This window comes from Myotis myotis, unplaced genomic scaffold (assembly GCF_014108235.1).
Source record: "Myotis myotis isolate mMyoMyo1 unplaced genomic scaffold, mMyoMyo1.p scaffold_m19_p_1, whole genome shotgun sequence".
Classification (NCBI taxonomy): Eukaryota; Metazoa; Chordata; class Mammalia; order Chiroptera; family Vespertilionidae; genus Myotis; species Myotis myotis.
In genome coordinates, this window is record NW_023416313.1 from 117,663,808 (window position 1) to 117,679,999 (window position 16,192).

The 16,192-nt window shown below is 40.6% G+C and overlaps 1 protein-coding gene and 1 non-coding gene across 13 annotated transcripts in view; one reads left to right on the top strand and one right to left on the bottom strand.

Annotated features, from left to right (window-relative positions):
* SIN3A (SIN3 transcription regulator family member A) overlaps positions 1–16,192 on the bottom strand; it is an 86,725-nt gene that overhangs the window by 27,265 nt on the left and 43,268 nt on the right. For 7 of the 12 annotated variants that reach the window (XR_004974043.1, XM_036349443.1, XM_036349473.1 and 4 more), the window contains exons 7-15: positions 15,703–15,855; positions 15,402–15,560; positions 12,867–12,956; positions 10,163–10,281; positions 9,414–9,624; positions 8,696–8,812; positions 4,300–4,538; positions 2,704–2,887; positions 910–1,537 (exon numbers count right to left, since the gene is read on the bottom strand). Coding sequence is in view for 11 of the 12 variants with exons in the window: in XM_036349443.1 (XP_036205336.1) it covers positions 910–1,537; positions 2,704–2,887; positions 4,300–4,538; positions 8,696–8,812; positions 9,414–9,624; positions 10,163–10,281; positions 12,867–12,956; positions 15,402–15,560; positions 15,703–15,855 (1,900 nt within the window). In the remaining variant the exon portion in view is untranslated. The remainder of the gene's footprint in view (positions 1–909; positions 1,538–2,703; positions 2,888–4,299; positions 4,539–8,695; positions 8,813–9,413; positions 9,625–10,162; positions 10,282–12,866; positions 12,957–15,401; positions 15,561–15,702; positions 15,856–16,192) is intronic. The other 5 variants (XM_036349463.1, XM_036349454.1, XM_036349482.1 and 2 more) reach the window with 4 other exon arrangements.
* On the top strand, positions 4,015–4,121 carry LOC118661321. The gene has a single exon (XR_004969280.1). It is a non-coding gene; the product is annotated as a U6 spliceosomal RNA (small nuclear RNA).

The window sequence follows — 16,192 nt, forward strand, 5'->3', positions numbered from 1 at the left end:
ATTAGGCCATTTTCTCTTTATTTCTACCCAAGCAGGTGGAATCACCACACTGAGGTCCAAAACTTGTCTGTCAAGCTAGGATTAATCCAGATAAAGGTTTTTAGAATTCCCAGGGTCATTAGCTCTTCAACAGATTGAAGGCGAGAACCACACATGGGCTTCTTACATTAGCAACAGTTAAAAAAAAGAAAAGCTAATTTGCTCCACAGATTGGCTATTTCCTCAAAGGCACCGGAGAAAGGCTTCACGAAAAAGATTTTGGCTCACACCTCAAGTATTTAATTTATGAACTGAACAGTTATCTACAAATAGGTGGCACAGAATTACTTAAAGCACATGAGGGATGGCTTCCTTAACCCCTATTTATTTTCCTTTTCTTGGTTCTCGATCTTCATTTCTGTTTTGCCTATTCTGCTGGCTCACACCATCTCTTGAGTTCCAGTCTCCTTTCCATACCCCCTTCTCCTTTATTAGGAATGAGCCACGAACCCCTCTGGTTAAAGAGAAGTACTGCCCAAACACATCAGAAAATTCCCAACTGTCTTAGGCATGAACCACTAGGAATTTATGCTCTGTCATGCAGTGGAGCCAACTGGGTTTTTGTCTCTCTCTGTCCTTTGAAATTCTTTGTAATAACCCAAAGATCTGCCATTTGGGAAACTGATGGCAACTGTCATCCCCTGCGGGTGTCAAGTGTCCACAATCCAAGCATTGTAAAGGGTGGTTTGCATATTTTCTTCACTTCTCCCAACAACCTCATAAAGTAACAAGTAGCACAGGTTCAGAGTGTTAAGTAAGGTCACACAACCAGTAAGTTGCAGAACTAGGATTTGAACTCCTCTGAAGCCTGCCTGTGCCCCATGTATAAAAGGAAAGTCCCGAGTCTAACTAGGCCCCAAGGTCACCAACCCCTCACATCTTCTGTGAACACATCTTCTGTAAACCAGCAGTCTAGGCACTCACTAGGTTCTTTAAGACGGAGCTGAATGGCAGGACTGTCACTCTTGTCTCGCTTTATGCCCAGCACTTCCCGCTCCCACTCCCTTTCTCGGTTTTCTTCTTCGATCTGCCGTTCTGCTTGGGAACAAATCCGCAGAAGTCTCAAGCAAAGAATCTGGTGCAGTCGCATAAAGATGTACCAGTTGTTGTTAACATAGAAGAGGTTGTACACTTCATCCATCCCTCTTAGCTTCTGTGCTGTTGTGTTACTAAACAGTAGCTTGGACTTAGGGGAGCTGCCCCCAACCCCATTGTGCTTCTTAGCCACCCCTGTGGCCTCATCTACATCCATCTCTTCTTCTTCCTCTTCTTCTACATCCGAGAGATCACCCCTCTGAGCAAACAGCAGATCTGGAATGAAGTGATGCATGATCTGCTTGATTTTGTACTTGTCCTCCTTCTGAATGCCTGCCTGTCTCTTCACATGGTGGATAATCAGGGCAGCGGCGTCCTCCAGGATCTGCTTGTCTTCATAGGCCAGAGAGAGGTGTGGGCCAGCAGGTACGCCAGCATTTTCTTCAGTAGCCTGCTCTTGCCGCTAAGAGGAGAGAGAGAGATACAAAGTAGTAAGTGCCATATCCACAGCAACAACCAACAGACCTATGAGACAACACATCAGTACATTCAATTATTAACCACAGTGACTATTATTTTCCAATCCAAAACTTCTAGAAACAATAAGGTAATGTGGAAGATGTGGTTTGAGAACAAAATATTGGTACCTTCTATACTTTGAAGACTGATAGGGGACATTGGGACAATCTAAAATTCTGAATTAACATTTATGAAGGAAGTAGTCAGTATGAGATCTAGGATTCACTTTAAAATACTTCTGCGGTGGAAGTGCAGAAAGTGTTAGATGTAAAAACATTGACAAAATAGAAATAATTATTCAAATTTATGTAAGAGCTCACTTTATTATTTTCTCCCCTTTCATGTACATTTGACATTTTCACAATAAAAAGCTTTTTAAAATTCAAGATCACATCACTTCCAGGAATTTTCAACCACACTACATTTATGTCTCTATCCATCCCCTAAGACTGTGAGCTCAAAGAAAATAGGATTATTTTCTTATTCATCACAGTATCCTAGCTCCTGAACTACATATAATCTTTGTAAGTATGCTGAATAAACGAGGATTAGAAAGAATTTGGTATCAGTGAGAAGAGTTTAAGTAGTGGGAAGCTGAGGCAAGCCAATCAAATACAAGGTACTCAAGCAGTGAATGGGGAGAAGTGGGGTTGTCAACTGAAACCAGGAGGGTAAACTAGGAAACCAGTAAGATAGCTTAGGTAGAAAGGTAAGGTTAAGAGTTAAAATGATAGAATCAGGAATAGAAGCCTATGACAGTTATGAAGCAAGAATCAACAACAAGTCTTAGAGCAGTGGTTCTCAACCTTGGCTGCACATTAGAATCACCTGGGAATCTCTTTAAAATCTGGATTTCTGGGCCTCACCCTCCGGAAATTGTTTCTTTGTTACTAATGTTGTGGCCCCTCCCCATAACAAAGAAACAGAATTTCCGGAGGGTGAGGCCCAGAAATCAGGATTTTAAAGACTCCCAGGTGATTCTAATGTGCAGCCAAGGTTGAGAACCACTGTCTTAGAGGGTCTCGATTTCATATAAAAAAGGTAATTTCTAGGAATCAAAGCTATACAAAGATTGGAGCCCCCTTACAGGTGTAGAAACTTCCAGCTCACCTCATCATAGATACTCTCAATCTCGTTGAGTAAGCTCTTAGACCTCAGGACCTTGGTGTCATTCTGTTTAAAGTTGATACCCTGATGGTCCAGAGACTTCAAGTAGTATTTCTCATTTTGCTCTCGCCACACCTTGTTAAAGCCCCTCTGGGCTTCTCGCCATTCTTCCTCTTTCATCTTCAACCTAGTTGGGTATGGAGTGGGGTGGAAACACAGGTGGAAGTCAAACTCTTTGGAATGGAATCCTGGCTTTGCTGTACCAGTGAAATAGGGATAACAGCACCTAACCCACACCTGAAACCTATATGATCATGTTGACCAATGTCACCCCAATAAATTTAATAAACAGATAGGTATGATAGGCCTGTCAAAATTATTGGCGACTTGGGATAAATGTTATTCAAACCAGTCTTTAACTCTGTTACATGAGGAAATTACTCATTCAGGATTTGGGGGAAGTAATCTGTCCCAAAGTCAGAAATCCTACTTAGAGCAGTATTTCTCAAACAGCATTCCATGGAATATTCTTAAATATTCTCATCCTTGGCCAGCTAACACAAAGTTAAACAAGTTTTTTTGGTACAGAACCTCTAAGAATGTTTACTATGCGAACATAAATGCAAAAGTCCAAGAGTAGAGAGCTTGTAGTGTAATGTTTCTTTTGACACAGTTTGGGAAGTTCTGATGAGAACTGATCTTAACCCTCCAGAAGAGGAGAGGAGAGTAAAATAAAAAACAACATGGAAACTGAAGAATGTTCTACATCTCAAAGCTAAACGTTAAATGCTTCTGGTAAAGAGAAATAATCTGTGGCAGTATCTGAGGGGAAGACTAGGGAGGAACGCTAAATTGGGGCATCTGTGCAGCAGACAAGAATTCCTTTTCACCAGGTGATACTGAGTGAGGAGGACCCAGCTCTTAGCTTGGATTCACAATGTGATCCAGACTTGGAGGAACCTGGGCTTAGCCCTGGCTCTGGCCCCCTCCTTTGATGGGCACAAAAGCCCCTCCACAACTCAGGCTGAAGGCTTATTAGGAGAAAGAAAAAGACGTTCTTGGTAGAAAGGCACTCTTAAGTCTTTTAAAATAATACTTATGAATTTTATAAAGACAAAGGGTCTCTTTTTAAAAACCAAAGATGTTATAAGGGTTAGTACTGAACGAACAGCAGGAACATGGGTGGTGATTTTCTTCTTTGTTCTTTTATAAACTTTAAAGTATGGCCTCAAACACAGAGCATTCCACTATGGACTTTAAACGTTAGCCCTCTACTGTTGATTACACAGAACCCCATCAAGAAGCTCCACCAGCATGCTCAATCTGGCAGCACACATACTAAAATTGGAACAATACAGAGAAGATTAGCAGGGGCCCTGTGCAAGGATGACACGCAAATTCGTAAAGTGTTGTGTGTGTGTGTGTGTGTGTAGTTTTAAGAAGCCCCACTATCCCACACTGTACCTGACTTTCAATAACCAGAATGGGGAGAAATGGAGGTCTCATGGGATAACAAGGTAAAAAATGAGCTTCATTTAACGGGACACCAACTATGTCCTGAAGCACAGGAGAGCACGAAGGGCACATTTGTTTCGATACCTTTTAAGTACAATGGGGACAGCAATGGAGGGGTTCTTCCTCAGACCATCAATGATGTCGGCTGCTTTGTCAGCATATATCCTCTGGAGTGCTTTTCGATGGATGACTTCTGATGTGCCCCCAAGGGTGTTGTCCAAGCGAAATTTGGCTTGTTCCTCAGCAGACAAGCGGGAAAGCTTCTTCTGTATTGCTTCCAGAACCCGGATTGTTGCCAGATTGGTCTCTAAAACTACATCAAGCTAAAGAAAAAGACAAAGTGTGCTCAGGACCCAAATCAGAATAGAATAGTAGTTAGGAGTATAAGGTAAGGAGTCAAACTCCCTGGACTGGAATCCTGGCTCTGCCGTAAAAGCCACAGAAGACTGTTTTCTTACCAGTAAAATAGGGATAACAGCTACTCTCTTAAGGTTGTTGTCTGGATCAAACGATACAATCCACATAAATGGTTTTGTGCAATGTCTGGCACATAACATCAATAAAAGATGACTAGCCCAAGCTGTTTTGGCTCGGTGGATAGAGTGTTAGCCTGCAGACTGAGGGTTCTGGGTTGGATTCCGGTCAAGGGCACATACCTCGGTTGCAGGCTCTTCTCTGGCCTGGGCCCTGGTCAAGGCAAGTGCAAGAGGCAACCAATCGATGTGTTTCTCCCACATCAATATTTCTCTCTGTCATTCCCTCCCTCTTCCACGCTCTCTAAAAATCAATGGAAAAATATGCTTGGGTAAGGATTAAATAAATAAATAAGTGGTAGTCATTACTTCTACCACCACCAGTGTGCTTGGCTTAGGAATACTAATCCCAGTGTAGAGGGACTTAACAGGAAGCAACCTTACAGACACTTTACCCTGAACTTTTCTGAATTGTTAAGATCTGTTACAAACTAACAATCAAAAAACAAAACAGCCCTAGCCAGTTTGGCTCAGTGGATAGAGCGTTGGTCAGCAGACTGAAGGGTACCAGGTTCAATTCTGGTCAAGGGGACATACCTCGGTTGCAAGCTCCTCCCTGGCCAGAGCCCTGGTCAGGGCTCGTGTAGGAGACAACCAATCTATGTGTTTCTCTCACATCAATGTTTCTCTCTGTCTTTCCCTCTCTCTCTAATCTCTAAAATCAATGGAAAAATATCCTCAGGTGAGGAATAAAAAACACACACACTCAAAACACAATTTGGATTGAACTTCCTGGTTCTCTTACGATTAAATAGGGCCACATAACTAGTTCTGGCAAATGAGTTATTAACAGATGGATCAGAATACTATTACTTCCAGGCTAGAGCATTTAAAGGTGCAAAACCCTTCTGAGCAATCTTTTTCCTTCCAGTGACTGGCAATGTTCAAGATGGTGGCACTCTGTCAGCCTGGGACCCTGAGTAATTCTGATGAGCAGAATACCCCACTAAACATCAATGTACATGTAACAGGATCAAGGAATAAATCTGTTTCTTAAAGCCACTAAAATTCATGGAAGGAGGAGGTTGTCTGTATTGTAGGATCACTTACCTATCCTGATGTATAAAAGGAATTCTTGAAAACCACTGTATTGATAAGAGATTTTCAGAAAGGAACACTCCTTTTAACTACCCCATCCCACCCAAGCCTAAACACACACACACACACACACACACACACACACACACACACACCTGTCACCTTTATTCCTATTATCACAAATAGGAAATGAGACTGTTGCCTCTCATTTGCTTGCATACCACTTGAGAATCAAAAAAGATTCTAACCTCTGCTTTCTAACTCATCTCACCTTACTAGACATAGGTAACCAAGAAATGCTTTCTTTAAACTTTCCATGGAAGTCACAATCTATCAAGATTTAGTTCTCTGCAAATGGTTGAAGCTCCTCATAAACCCTGAGCAGGGATGGCCAATCACCTGCCAGGGCCAAGCAACACCTGACTTCATTCAAAACATGCCAGAGACAGCTGGAGTGAGCGTGGGGGATAGCTGGCAGAGGGATAAACTAGTATGGGCTAACAAAGAGCAAGGTATCACCCATCTACAGGGAGAAGCAGGGTCAGTAAGTTTTATATAATAAATACATTAAACCAGCGGTTCTCAAACCTGTGGGTCGCGACCCCTTTGGCGGTCGAACGACCCTTTCACAGGGGTCATCTAAGACCATCTTGCATATCAGATATTTACATTACGATTCATAACAGTAGCAACATTAGTTATGAAGTAGCAACGAAAATAATTTTATGGTTGGGTCACAACATGAGGAACTGTATTTAAAGTGCCAGAAGGTTGAGAACCACTGCATTAAATATAGGACACATGTAATTTTACCACTTAAGCACATTTAACATGCCCTTTTCTTTTTTTTAAAATTGATTTGAGAGAGCGAGCGAAAAACATGGATTGGTTGCCTCTGGCACATTCCCCTACCGGGGACCGAACCTGCAACCAGGGCAAGTGCCCTGACTGGGAATCGAACCCACCACCTTTTTGTGTACGGAACGACGCTCCAACCAACTGAGCTACAATGGCCAGGTAAAAATATTCCCTTTTCTTGTTGATAATATCAGTGAACATGGGGGATTCAGAACCCATTTTCAGTATTCCCACTTCTGGCATAGGGGCTCTACCAGCTCATTTATTCATTCAAGCCCTTCCTAACTACTTTAAAATAAAATCCCTAATTTAACTTTCTTTCAAAGGGAGCCAACCACATCAATATCAGAACTATGAAAGAAGAATTTCAATTCCCACAGGAGAGCTGGTTTGCTAACCACCTGCTAAGAATAATAATACATCAAAACAACAATGAGGTACCATCTCACACCTGTCAGACTGGCTATCATCAAAAAATCAACAAACGACAAGTGCTGGAGAGGATGTGGAGAAAAAGGAACACTCGTGCACTGCTGGTGAGAATGCAGACTGCTGCAGCCACTATGGAAGACAGTATGGAGTTTCCTCAAAAAGTTAAAAATAGAACTCCCATTTGACCCACTGATCCAACTGCTAGGAATATATCCCAAGAAACCAGAAACACCAATCAGAAAGGATATATGCATCCCTATGTTCATAGCAGCACAATTTACCATAGCTAAGATTTGGAAAGAGCCTAAGTGCCCATCAGCAGATGAATGGATTAGAAAACTCTGGTATATCTATATAATGAAATACTATGCTGCTGTAAAAAAGAAGGAATTCTTACCATTTGCAACAGCATGGATGGAACTAGAGAGCATTATGCTAAGTGAAATAAGTCAGTCAATGAAAGAGAAATACCACATGATCTCACTCATTTATGGATAATAAAGACCATTATAAACTGATGAACAAAAATAGATACAGAGGCAGAGCAGCATCGAACAGACTGTCAAACTACAGCGGGAAGGCCAGGGAAGGTTGGGGGGCAGGGTAAGAGATCAATCGAAGGACTTGTATGCATGCATATAAGCATAACCAATGGACACAAGACACTAGAGGGTAGGAGAGGCCGGGGAAGGTCAAGGGGGAAAAAAAAAAGAAGACATATGTAATACTCTTTGTAATACTTTAAGCAATAAAACAAAATTTAAAAAAAAAGCAATACACTTTAAAATAAATAATTTCCAGCAGCCTCAAAAAAGCCCAGTAGGCCTTACTACAGTACTAAGTTTTTATATACCTTTGTAAAATATAATAACCTTTAAAAAATGCCATTAAAAATTCAAATTAGCCCTAGCTGGTTTCGCTCAGTGGATAGAGCGTTGGCCTGACACTGAAGGGTCCCGGGTTTGATTCCAGTCAAAGGCCCATGCCTGGGTTGATCAGGAGGCAGTCGATCAGTGATTCTCTCCCCTCACTGATGTTTCTATCTCTCTCTCCCTCTCACTTCCTCTCTGAAATTAATAAAAGCATATTTAAAAAAAAAAAAAAGACCTTGCAATTTATAAAAAAAAAAATAAGCCCTAACTGGTTTGGCTCAGTGGACAGAGCATCGGCCTGCGGACTGAAGAGTCCCAGGTTCGATTCCGGTCAAGGGCATGTACCTTGGTTGCTGTCACATCCCCAGTAGGGGGTGTACAGGAGGCAGCTGATCGATGTTTCTCTCTCATCGATGTTTCTCACTCTCTATCCCTCTGTCCCTTCCTCTCTGTAAAAATTCAATAAAATGTATTTTAAAAAAATTTTCAAATTATTATTCAGTTACCAATTGATAATTTCAATTAAAAGGGTTAAAGTGGCCTAGATAAGTCACATTTGCCATAAAAATATTACTAACATATTTGACAAACTCTTAAAGTATGGTAAGTACAACAAGCATTTACCACAAAAGAACATGAACCTCTAACACTTTAGTCTTAAAAGTAAACCCTCACAGATAAGTATTTAAGATACTTTATTTAGCATCTCCCATTTTCCCAAACTTCAAATGATCAAGGAAGCTGTACCTCAAAGCGTTCATCTTCACAACGATAGATATGTTCTTCATACTGAGTTTTCTTGGAACTAACAAAGGTGGAGTCTTCAGACCAGGAAGGGAAGGAAACCCAGGTATCATTTAAAACCTTTAGGTAATAGAACAGAAATTGAAATAAAAATGTAACAAAGCTTTCTGGCAAGTAAATATTCTCAATAAAAAGACACAATTCTAGGAGAAGAAAGAATCATTTAACATTACAGGCTTCCCCTTTAGCAAGTTTACAACATATATTAGAGTAACGAAAAGGTTCTGAATATAAGCATAAAACATTTTCTTTTAAAAAATGACAGAGCCCTGGCTGGTTTTGCTCAGTGGATAGAGTGTCGGCCTGCAGACTGGAGGGTCCCAGGTTCGATTCCAGTCAAGGGCACATGCTCGGGTTGTGGGCTTGATCCCCGGTAAGGGGTGTGCAGGAGGCAGCCAATCAATGATTCTCTCTCATCATTGATGTTTCTATCTCTATCTCTCCCTCTCCTTCCTCTCTGAAATCAATAAATACACACACACACACACACACACACACACACACACACACACACACATATATATATCTAGAGAGAGAGAGAGAGAGAGAGAGAGAGAGATATCTTGATTTCTTCAATGATATAAATTCTTTATCCCTAGGACCATTCCCTTCCAGAGAAAGTTGAGGTTTCAGGGTTGTTCCTTTCTGGGGAAGGCCTTACCTCTTTACAGAGAGGAGTCCGTCCTGTACACTTGGGCTGCTGGTAACTCTTTGGGAGGGCTCGGTAGCTGGAACCCAACCGTTTACAAGAGGCATAATCTATTTCCATGGCAATGCCTTCTGTAGCTCGTTCCTTTGGAAAGGTTTCCAAATGTACAGACTCCTTATAGCCCAGAAAGTTTTTAAACCAATTAAACAATTCAGGGAATTTCCTAAAAAATCAAACCAAAAACTGGTGAGCAATTAGAAGCATGGTGCAGTTATTCTGAGATATGACTACCACTATTTGGTGTTAAGTCAGAACTTTGCTACCAAGAACAAAGTCCAGTGGCAATTATTGCTTCTAAGCATTTGGCTTCCCCTTTTCTTACAGAGTGCTCTACAGTCAGTTAAGGTGATGATAGAAGAGTGCACCAAAATCAGACAAAGCCAGGGATATTGCTTCAGTATTAAGATCATTTTTAGGTTGTCAAATACAATCAAGACTCTAGAATCCTGGAATAGACTGGTCTCTATAACATCCTACACTGAACAGGGGATCAGGAGACTACCACTAGTGCTAGCCAATGGCCTCTCTAATTTTTTCATCTCTAGAGTTGAAATAGAAGACTTTCCAGAAGACTCTTGACATTGTATGAGCCAAATGACCTAACACAATCAAATTAATTTTGCCTATCATATACTCTCACAAACTAGTTTATTTCAATTCCATATCATGCATCAGAGCTAAGGCCCCTCAACTCTACTTACCCCAGGAAAGGAGAGACTAATTGCACAAGCTCAGCCCGAGAGATCACCTCCTGGTTAAAGATAACAAGACAGCGCAGGAAATTTTCATAGGCCTCTGCATTCCGCAGAGCCTTTCGAACCTTATGGAGACAACCAGAAGAGAATGATTAAGTGGGGAATGAAGTGATCTGGGATTACTTTTAAATGACTAAGGAAATTTGAAGTTATCTGATGATTCTAAGGAATTAACTTTTTTTTTTTCATATGTGTTAATGATTATGTTTGAAAAAAGGTTTTATTTTAAAAGGAAACTGAATTAAATAATATCTGGGTGCTGTCTGCAAGCAATTTGGGGTGGATGAGAGCACACATGAAAGCAGCAATATTGGCTAGCAACTGGATGATGGGTAATGAGGAGTCAGTTTACTTTTTAATTAATTTCACATGTTTAAAATTTTCCATAATAAAAAATTTTTCAAAATGAGATCCTGAAGTAAGACATTTACCTTCTCATACTCTTGATTCTCCAAACCAAAATCGGAGTACTTCAAGTTTTTGTTTCCTCTCCTAACAGATGTTTACAGCAAGAATCTTGTCAACACTGTTTTGGTAATCTTAAATAATGATCTTTTTAAATAAGATACTTGTGTCCTCTGACCCAATTATTTTCCTTCTTCCATTTATAATATTAAGCATTTTAATATCCAAAAATCTAAAACTGTTCAATGGCATAGACAAAGTAAAACTAGCCTGGCTAGATGAGCAAGCTGAAGTTTTAATTTCAGAAGTAAGTATTTAGCACTGTGTTCCTTTATTGGGGGATTGCAGACCATGTGGTTTTATCAACCCCTTCTCCAGGCTCCCATATACTATTCATAACTACCAATCAGTAAACACAATATAAAATACTTTCATGCCCTAACTGATTTGGTTCAGTGGATAGTGTATCAGCCTGCGGACTGAAGGGTCCCAGGTCCGATTCCGGTCAAGGGCACATGCCTGGGTTGTGGGCTTGATCCCCAGTAGGGGACATGCAGGAGGCAGCCGATCAATGATTCTCTCTCATCACTGGTGTTTCTATCTTTTCTTTCCCTCTCCCTTCCTCTCGGATATCAATAAAGATACATTTAAATAAATAAATAAATAAAATATCTACCTTCAATGCCAAAGGTCAAAGAGCACTTCACTGCTGTACTATATACCATATTTACTTTTTATTTTTATTAGCTTTTAAACATACACAGAGTAAACAGAATACTCTAATGAACCCCATATAATCACCCTGCCTTAATGATTAATATATAGCAGTAGTTCTCAACCTTCTGGCCCTTTAAATGCAGTTCCTCATGTTGTGTGTGACCCAACCATAAAATTATTTTCGTTGCTACTTCATAACTGTAATGTTGCTACTGTTATGAATCGTAATGTAAATATCTGATATGCAGGATGGTCTTAGGCGACCCCTGTGAAAGGGTCGTTTGACCGCCAAAGGGGTTGAGAATCGCTGATATATAGTAAATTTGGTTTCATTTAAACGCATTTCCCAACCAATGAGTTTTAAAGTAAATTCCAGACATTTCATCTACACCTAACCCAGTATACATCTCCAAGAAAGAAGTAGTACTCAAAAACAACAACAGCCCTGGCCAGGATTAGAGCATCATCCCAGGTTGTGGGTTTGAGCCCTGGTAAGGGTACATGCACAAACCAACCAATGAATGTATAGATAAGTAGAACAACAAATCGATGTTTTTTTCTCTCTCCCCCCCTCTCTAAAATCAGTAAGTGAAAAACAAACAAAACAACCACAAGATACCATTCCTCTTTAAAAATTGAACTCATTTTGCCCCCCTACCCCCACACTTTCCTTGACATTTGTTGGTTGTGACCTGAACTTCTTTATTTGCCTTAGATTAGAACCATCAAGTGCCCAGGCAGCCCTCAGAAATGATTCAAGTCAGAGTCTCGACTTTTTGCAGAACAGCTCACACAGGCACAGCAGGCTTAAGAGAGATGAGATCAAGAGGCACCAATAATGGAGATAATAAGTCGTTTGCCCTTTTGCAAAAACCCACAATTGCAAGACAGAATAAATCACCAGCAGATCAATCCAAGCTGGCTCCCGCCAGTGAGAAGTCTGACAGTTGCCAGCCACCCTGATGAAAGTAGCCTACTAATCATCAAGTTGGCTCCAAGGAGGAAGTCAGACACAGGAGAAAGGTCAAACACACACACCTAAAATACCGTTTAAACCAGTGATCACCATTTCAGGCTGTTCATTAGAATTACCTGGGGAGCTTTGAAAACTAAATCAGAATCCCCAGGAACTCTATATGTGATTCTGCAAATAAGTATCACAAGCGATTAGAAGATTACGAGTCATCTTAAGCCTTCCACAACTGGTGCACCGACACTCCCCAATGTACAGACCTGGCCACCTGCAACAGGGGGCTCCAAAAACTTTTGAGAATATTTAATATATCATGTGTTTTATTAAAGCTGTCTTCCACCATGAAAAATGCAGTATTTTGTTGCAAACCATTTCACAAAATCAAAGTAGACAATGCTACAATTTCTCTAGCACTGAAAGGACCTACAACTTATAAACTATGTCAAATAGTAGAAAGCCCTAAACAGCTTGATGCCTCTAAAAAAAACCTTGAGGATGGTGATTTTCTTTTGGTATTAATGGCCGGTATTAAATCTAATTCATTCATTTACTCACCTTATCAAAAAATAATGATTCAGTTCCTACACCATGCTTGCTGGCATCTGCCATAGAAGAATCCTTTAGGCTGAGAAGTTTGGGTTTCTTCTGCAAAAACAGGAAAAATAGAAACATGCTAAAATTTAAAGGGTGGATGCCTCTATTATTTTCACGTGTTCAATGGTTTCCTTATTAACCAATGTTGATAATTTGCAACAAATGAGAGAATTCAAATACTAACTTGCTTTACACCCTGTAAGATTTCCACCCGTCTTCTCTATTTGTTTGCCTGTCATTTTTTTCCCCAGAGGATCATTCTACTCCTCAAATATTCTCTCTACTTTTCCCATGGTCCAAAAGTATGGAGGCAGAAGAGAATGTCTGTAAATTCATGAAGAGAATATAGTATATTTTTCTAATAGAAGAAATAACTATCTTGTCAGCAATATTCATTCAGATCAATTTAAGACTGGCCTTTTAATTGTTTTTTGTTAATCCTCAATGGAGGATATTTTTTCCATTGTTTCTTAGAGAGAATGGAAGGGAAGGAGAGAAAGAGGAAGGAAAGGGGAAGGAAGGAATAGGAAGAAGAGGAGAGAGGGAGGGAAGGGGAGAGAAACATTATGTAGGCAAATCAATTGGTTGCCTCCTGCATGAGCTGGGGATGGAACCTGCAATCAAGACATGTGCCCTTGACTGGAAATGAACCCACGACCCTACAGTCCAAGGCAACCCTCTCACCATTGAGCCAAACAGGCTAGGGCAAGACTGGTTTTTTAAAAGGAATTAATAGGGCATGACATAAGTATCAGGCAAAATTTACTTTTTTTTAAAAAGGAAGGAGGGCATTTGTTTTTTTAAATTGATTTTAGAGAGAGGAACGCTTAAATAAACATCATTGTAAGAGAGAAACATTGATCGGTTGCCTCCCACACTTACTCCAACAGGGGATCAAACCCACAACCTGGGTATGTTCCCTGACCGGGAATCAAATCTACCACCTTTTGGTGTATGGGACAATGCTCCAACCAACTGAGCCACCCAGCCAGGGCAAGAATTTATTTTTAAAAAGCTATATCTCAACTATCTGTGAATAAACACACAAACTCTGGGGAAAACAGCACATTTACCTTTGTCATTCCAGAGCTCACTCACTGAGGAGCCATAGCCACTGCTCACACTGCCTAAGCAAAAAGTAGGGAAGGAATTCTAACCCCAATGTAGTGTTTCCACCTGTGGGTAATCACGTGCAGAAGACCAACTCAGAAGTGGAACAGATCTGTTGACCTGCTTGCTACTTATTTAAATAATACTCTTTATTAGAAATTCCACTAGCTTTTATTCTTTAATAAAACTGCAGACACACCTCTCTTCCATGTTCTGTACTGCTTTAAAATTTACTAAAGCAACACACAGTCCCTACACCTAGCCCTCTCCACATCAAAGAGAAGAGAGTGGGCTCAGCTTTCTGCAGGCAGATTAGCAGTGTTTACCAAGAAGCCTTATATATAACAGGTCACTAACAGTAGTTTAAGACCTCCTTTTGCTGTAGCAGAAAACCTTACCTTGGAGATTGAGATGATACAGATAAGATCAGGCAACCCAACAAAGAACCTTGGGTACGAGAGGCCACCAGACCAAAGAGATCTCACAAAGGACAGGCACTTTACTCACAGAAGAATCTGAGACCACTGACTTATATCTGAAACAATAAGCTTAGTAATCTTTCTTAGCACAAGGCATCAAATCAGAAGAAGGGAAAAATTAACATCTCAGAAACTCTTAGCAGAATACAAAAAACAGATGACAGCTAATAACAAAGAGAGAAAAAAATAAAAACTCAAAAAACCGCCCTAACCGGTTTGGCTCAATGGATAGAGCGTCAGCCTGTGGACTCAAGGGTCCCAGGTTCGATTCCAGTCAAGGGCATGTACCCTGGTTGCAGGCACATCCCTAGTAGGGAGTATGCAGGAGGCAGCTAATCGATGTTTCTCTCTCATCGATGTTTCTGGCTCTCTATCCCTCTCCCTTCCTCTCTGTAAAAGATCAATAAAATATATTAAAAAAAACAACAACAAAAAACAAAACCATAGTGCCCTGGCCAGTGTTCTCAATGGTTTGAGCGCCAGGCTGCTCATCAAAGGGTCTCAGATATGATTCTCAGTCAAGAGCAGGTACCTGGGTTGCAGGTTTAATCCCCAGTCCTTGTCGGGGCATGTGTGGGAGGCAACCAATGTCTCTCTCTCACATCAATGTTTCTTCCCCACTTACTCCACTCTCCACTCTCTCTAAAAAAAATCAATAGAAAAAAATATCTATTCTTGGTTGAGGATTAACAACATAAAAGCATACTGATCTGAGTAATTAGTGGTATTCTAACATTTTTTGCAAAGCCAGATAAGAAGCTTTGCATTGAGTTTCTATGCCATACACCTGAATACCCAAGATCCAACTGACTACACGCTTAGGATAAAAGCACATGACCAACCCTGGGTTCCTATCCATTAGAATTGCTCCTGAAAGTCAAAATGAGCAGCTGCTGCTCATTCTCACCTTCACCGGAGGGGTGGTTCCTGTTCCAGAGTGCCTCCGGATCTGGCAGCCATTCTGGCTGGGCCTCTGTGGCTTGTTGTTCAGTTGGGGCTTCTTCACAGTGCCTCCATGGTCATTTCTCACAGAATCAACCTTCTCTGCAGTTGTTTTGCTTAAAAGCTAATTAAAACACATGAAAGAGATTAATGCTCTTATCAAAGCAAGTAAGTATCATTTAGAAAAAGTTCCCTTCTGATTCCAGCTTCCTAATTTACCTAAGATAATAATTCTAAATAGTGTAGTTCTTCTAAATAAAACTTACCACAGAGCTGTTGGCATCTGGTAAAAACTGTCCAAATTCTGACAACAGATCTTCCTGATTTTTAAAAAGGCGAGCCACCTGGGCATAAACCTCCTGCTCAGTCAACGCTGGAGTGTAGTTTCCTCCAGCTTCCTTGGCATTTCGCTGCTCTTTCTGACAAATTGCAAATGGAAGAGATCATATTGGAGGGGTACTGATGACTCCTTTTGCACATTTTTTGACTTCTGACAAGGAGCTCTGTATGTCACCTACTTGGGCTACATTTGAAAAAGTCTGTACTTTTAGCAACTGTTTTGACTGCAAACTTTAAGGTGAGAAAGTGTGAAAAATGGTGGCTGACAATTCCTTTTTAAAACATATTTAAAATTAGTTTGTGAATCCGCAGAGGACCACTACCAATTGATAAACACAAAAAATTATAGAGAAATTTCTCCTTACACAAGTCATCCTATAAACTTCCCACATAAATAAGTATGCATTTCACAGAGCA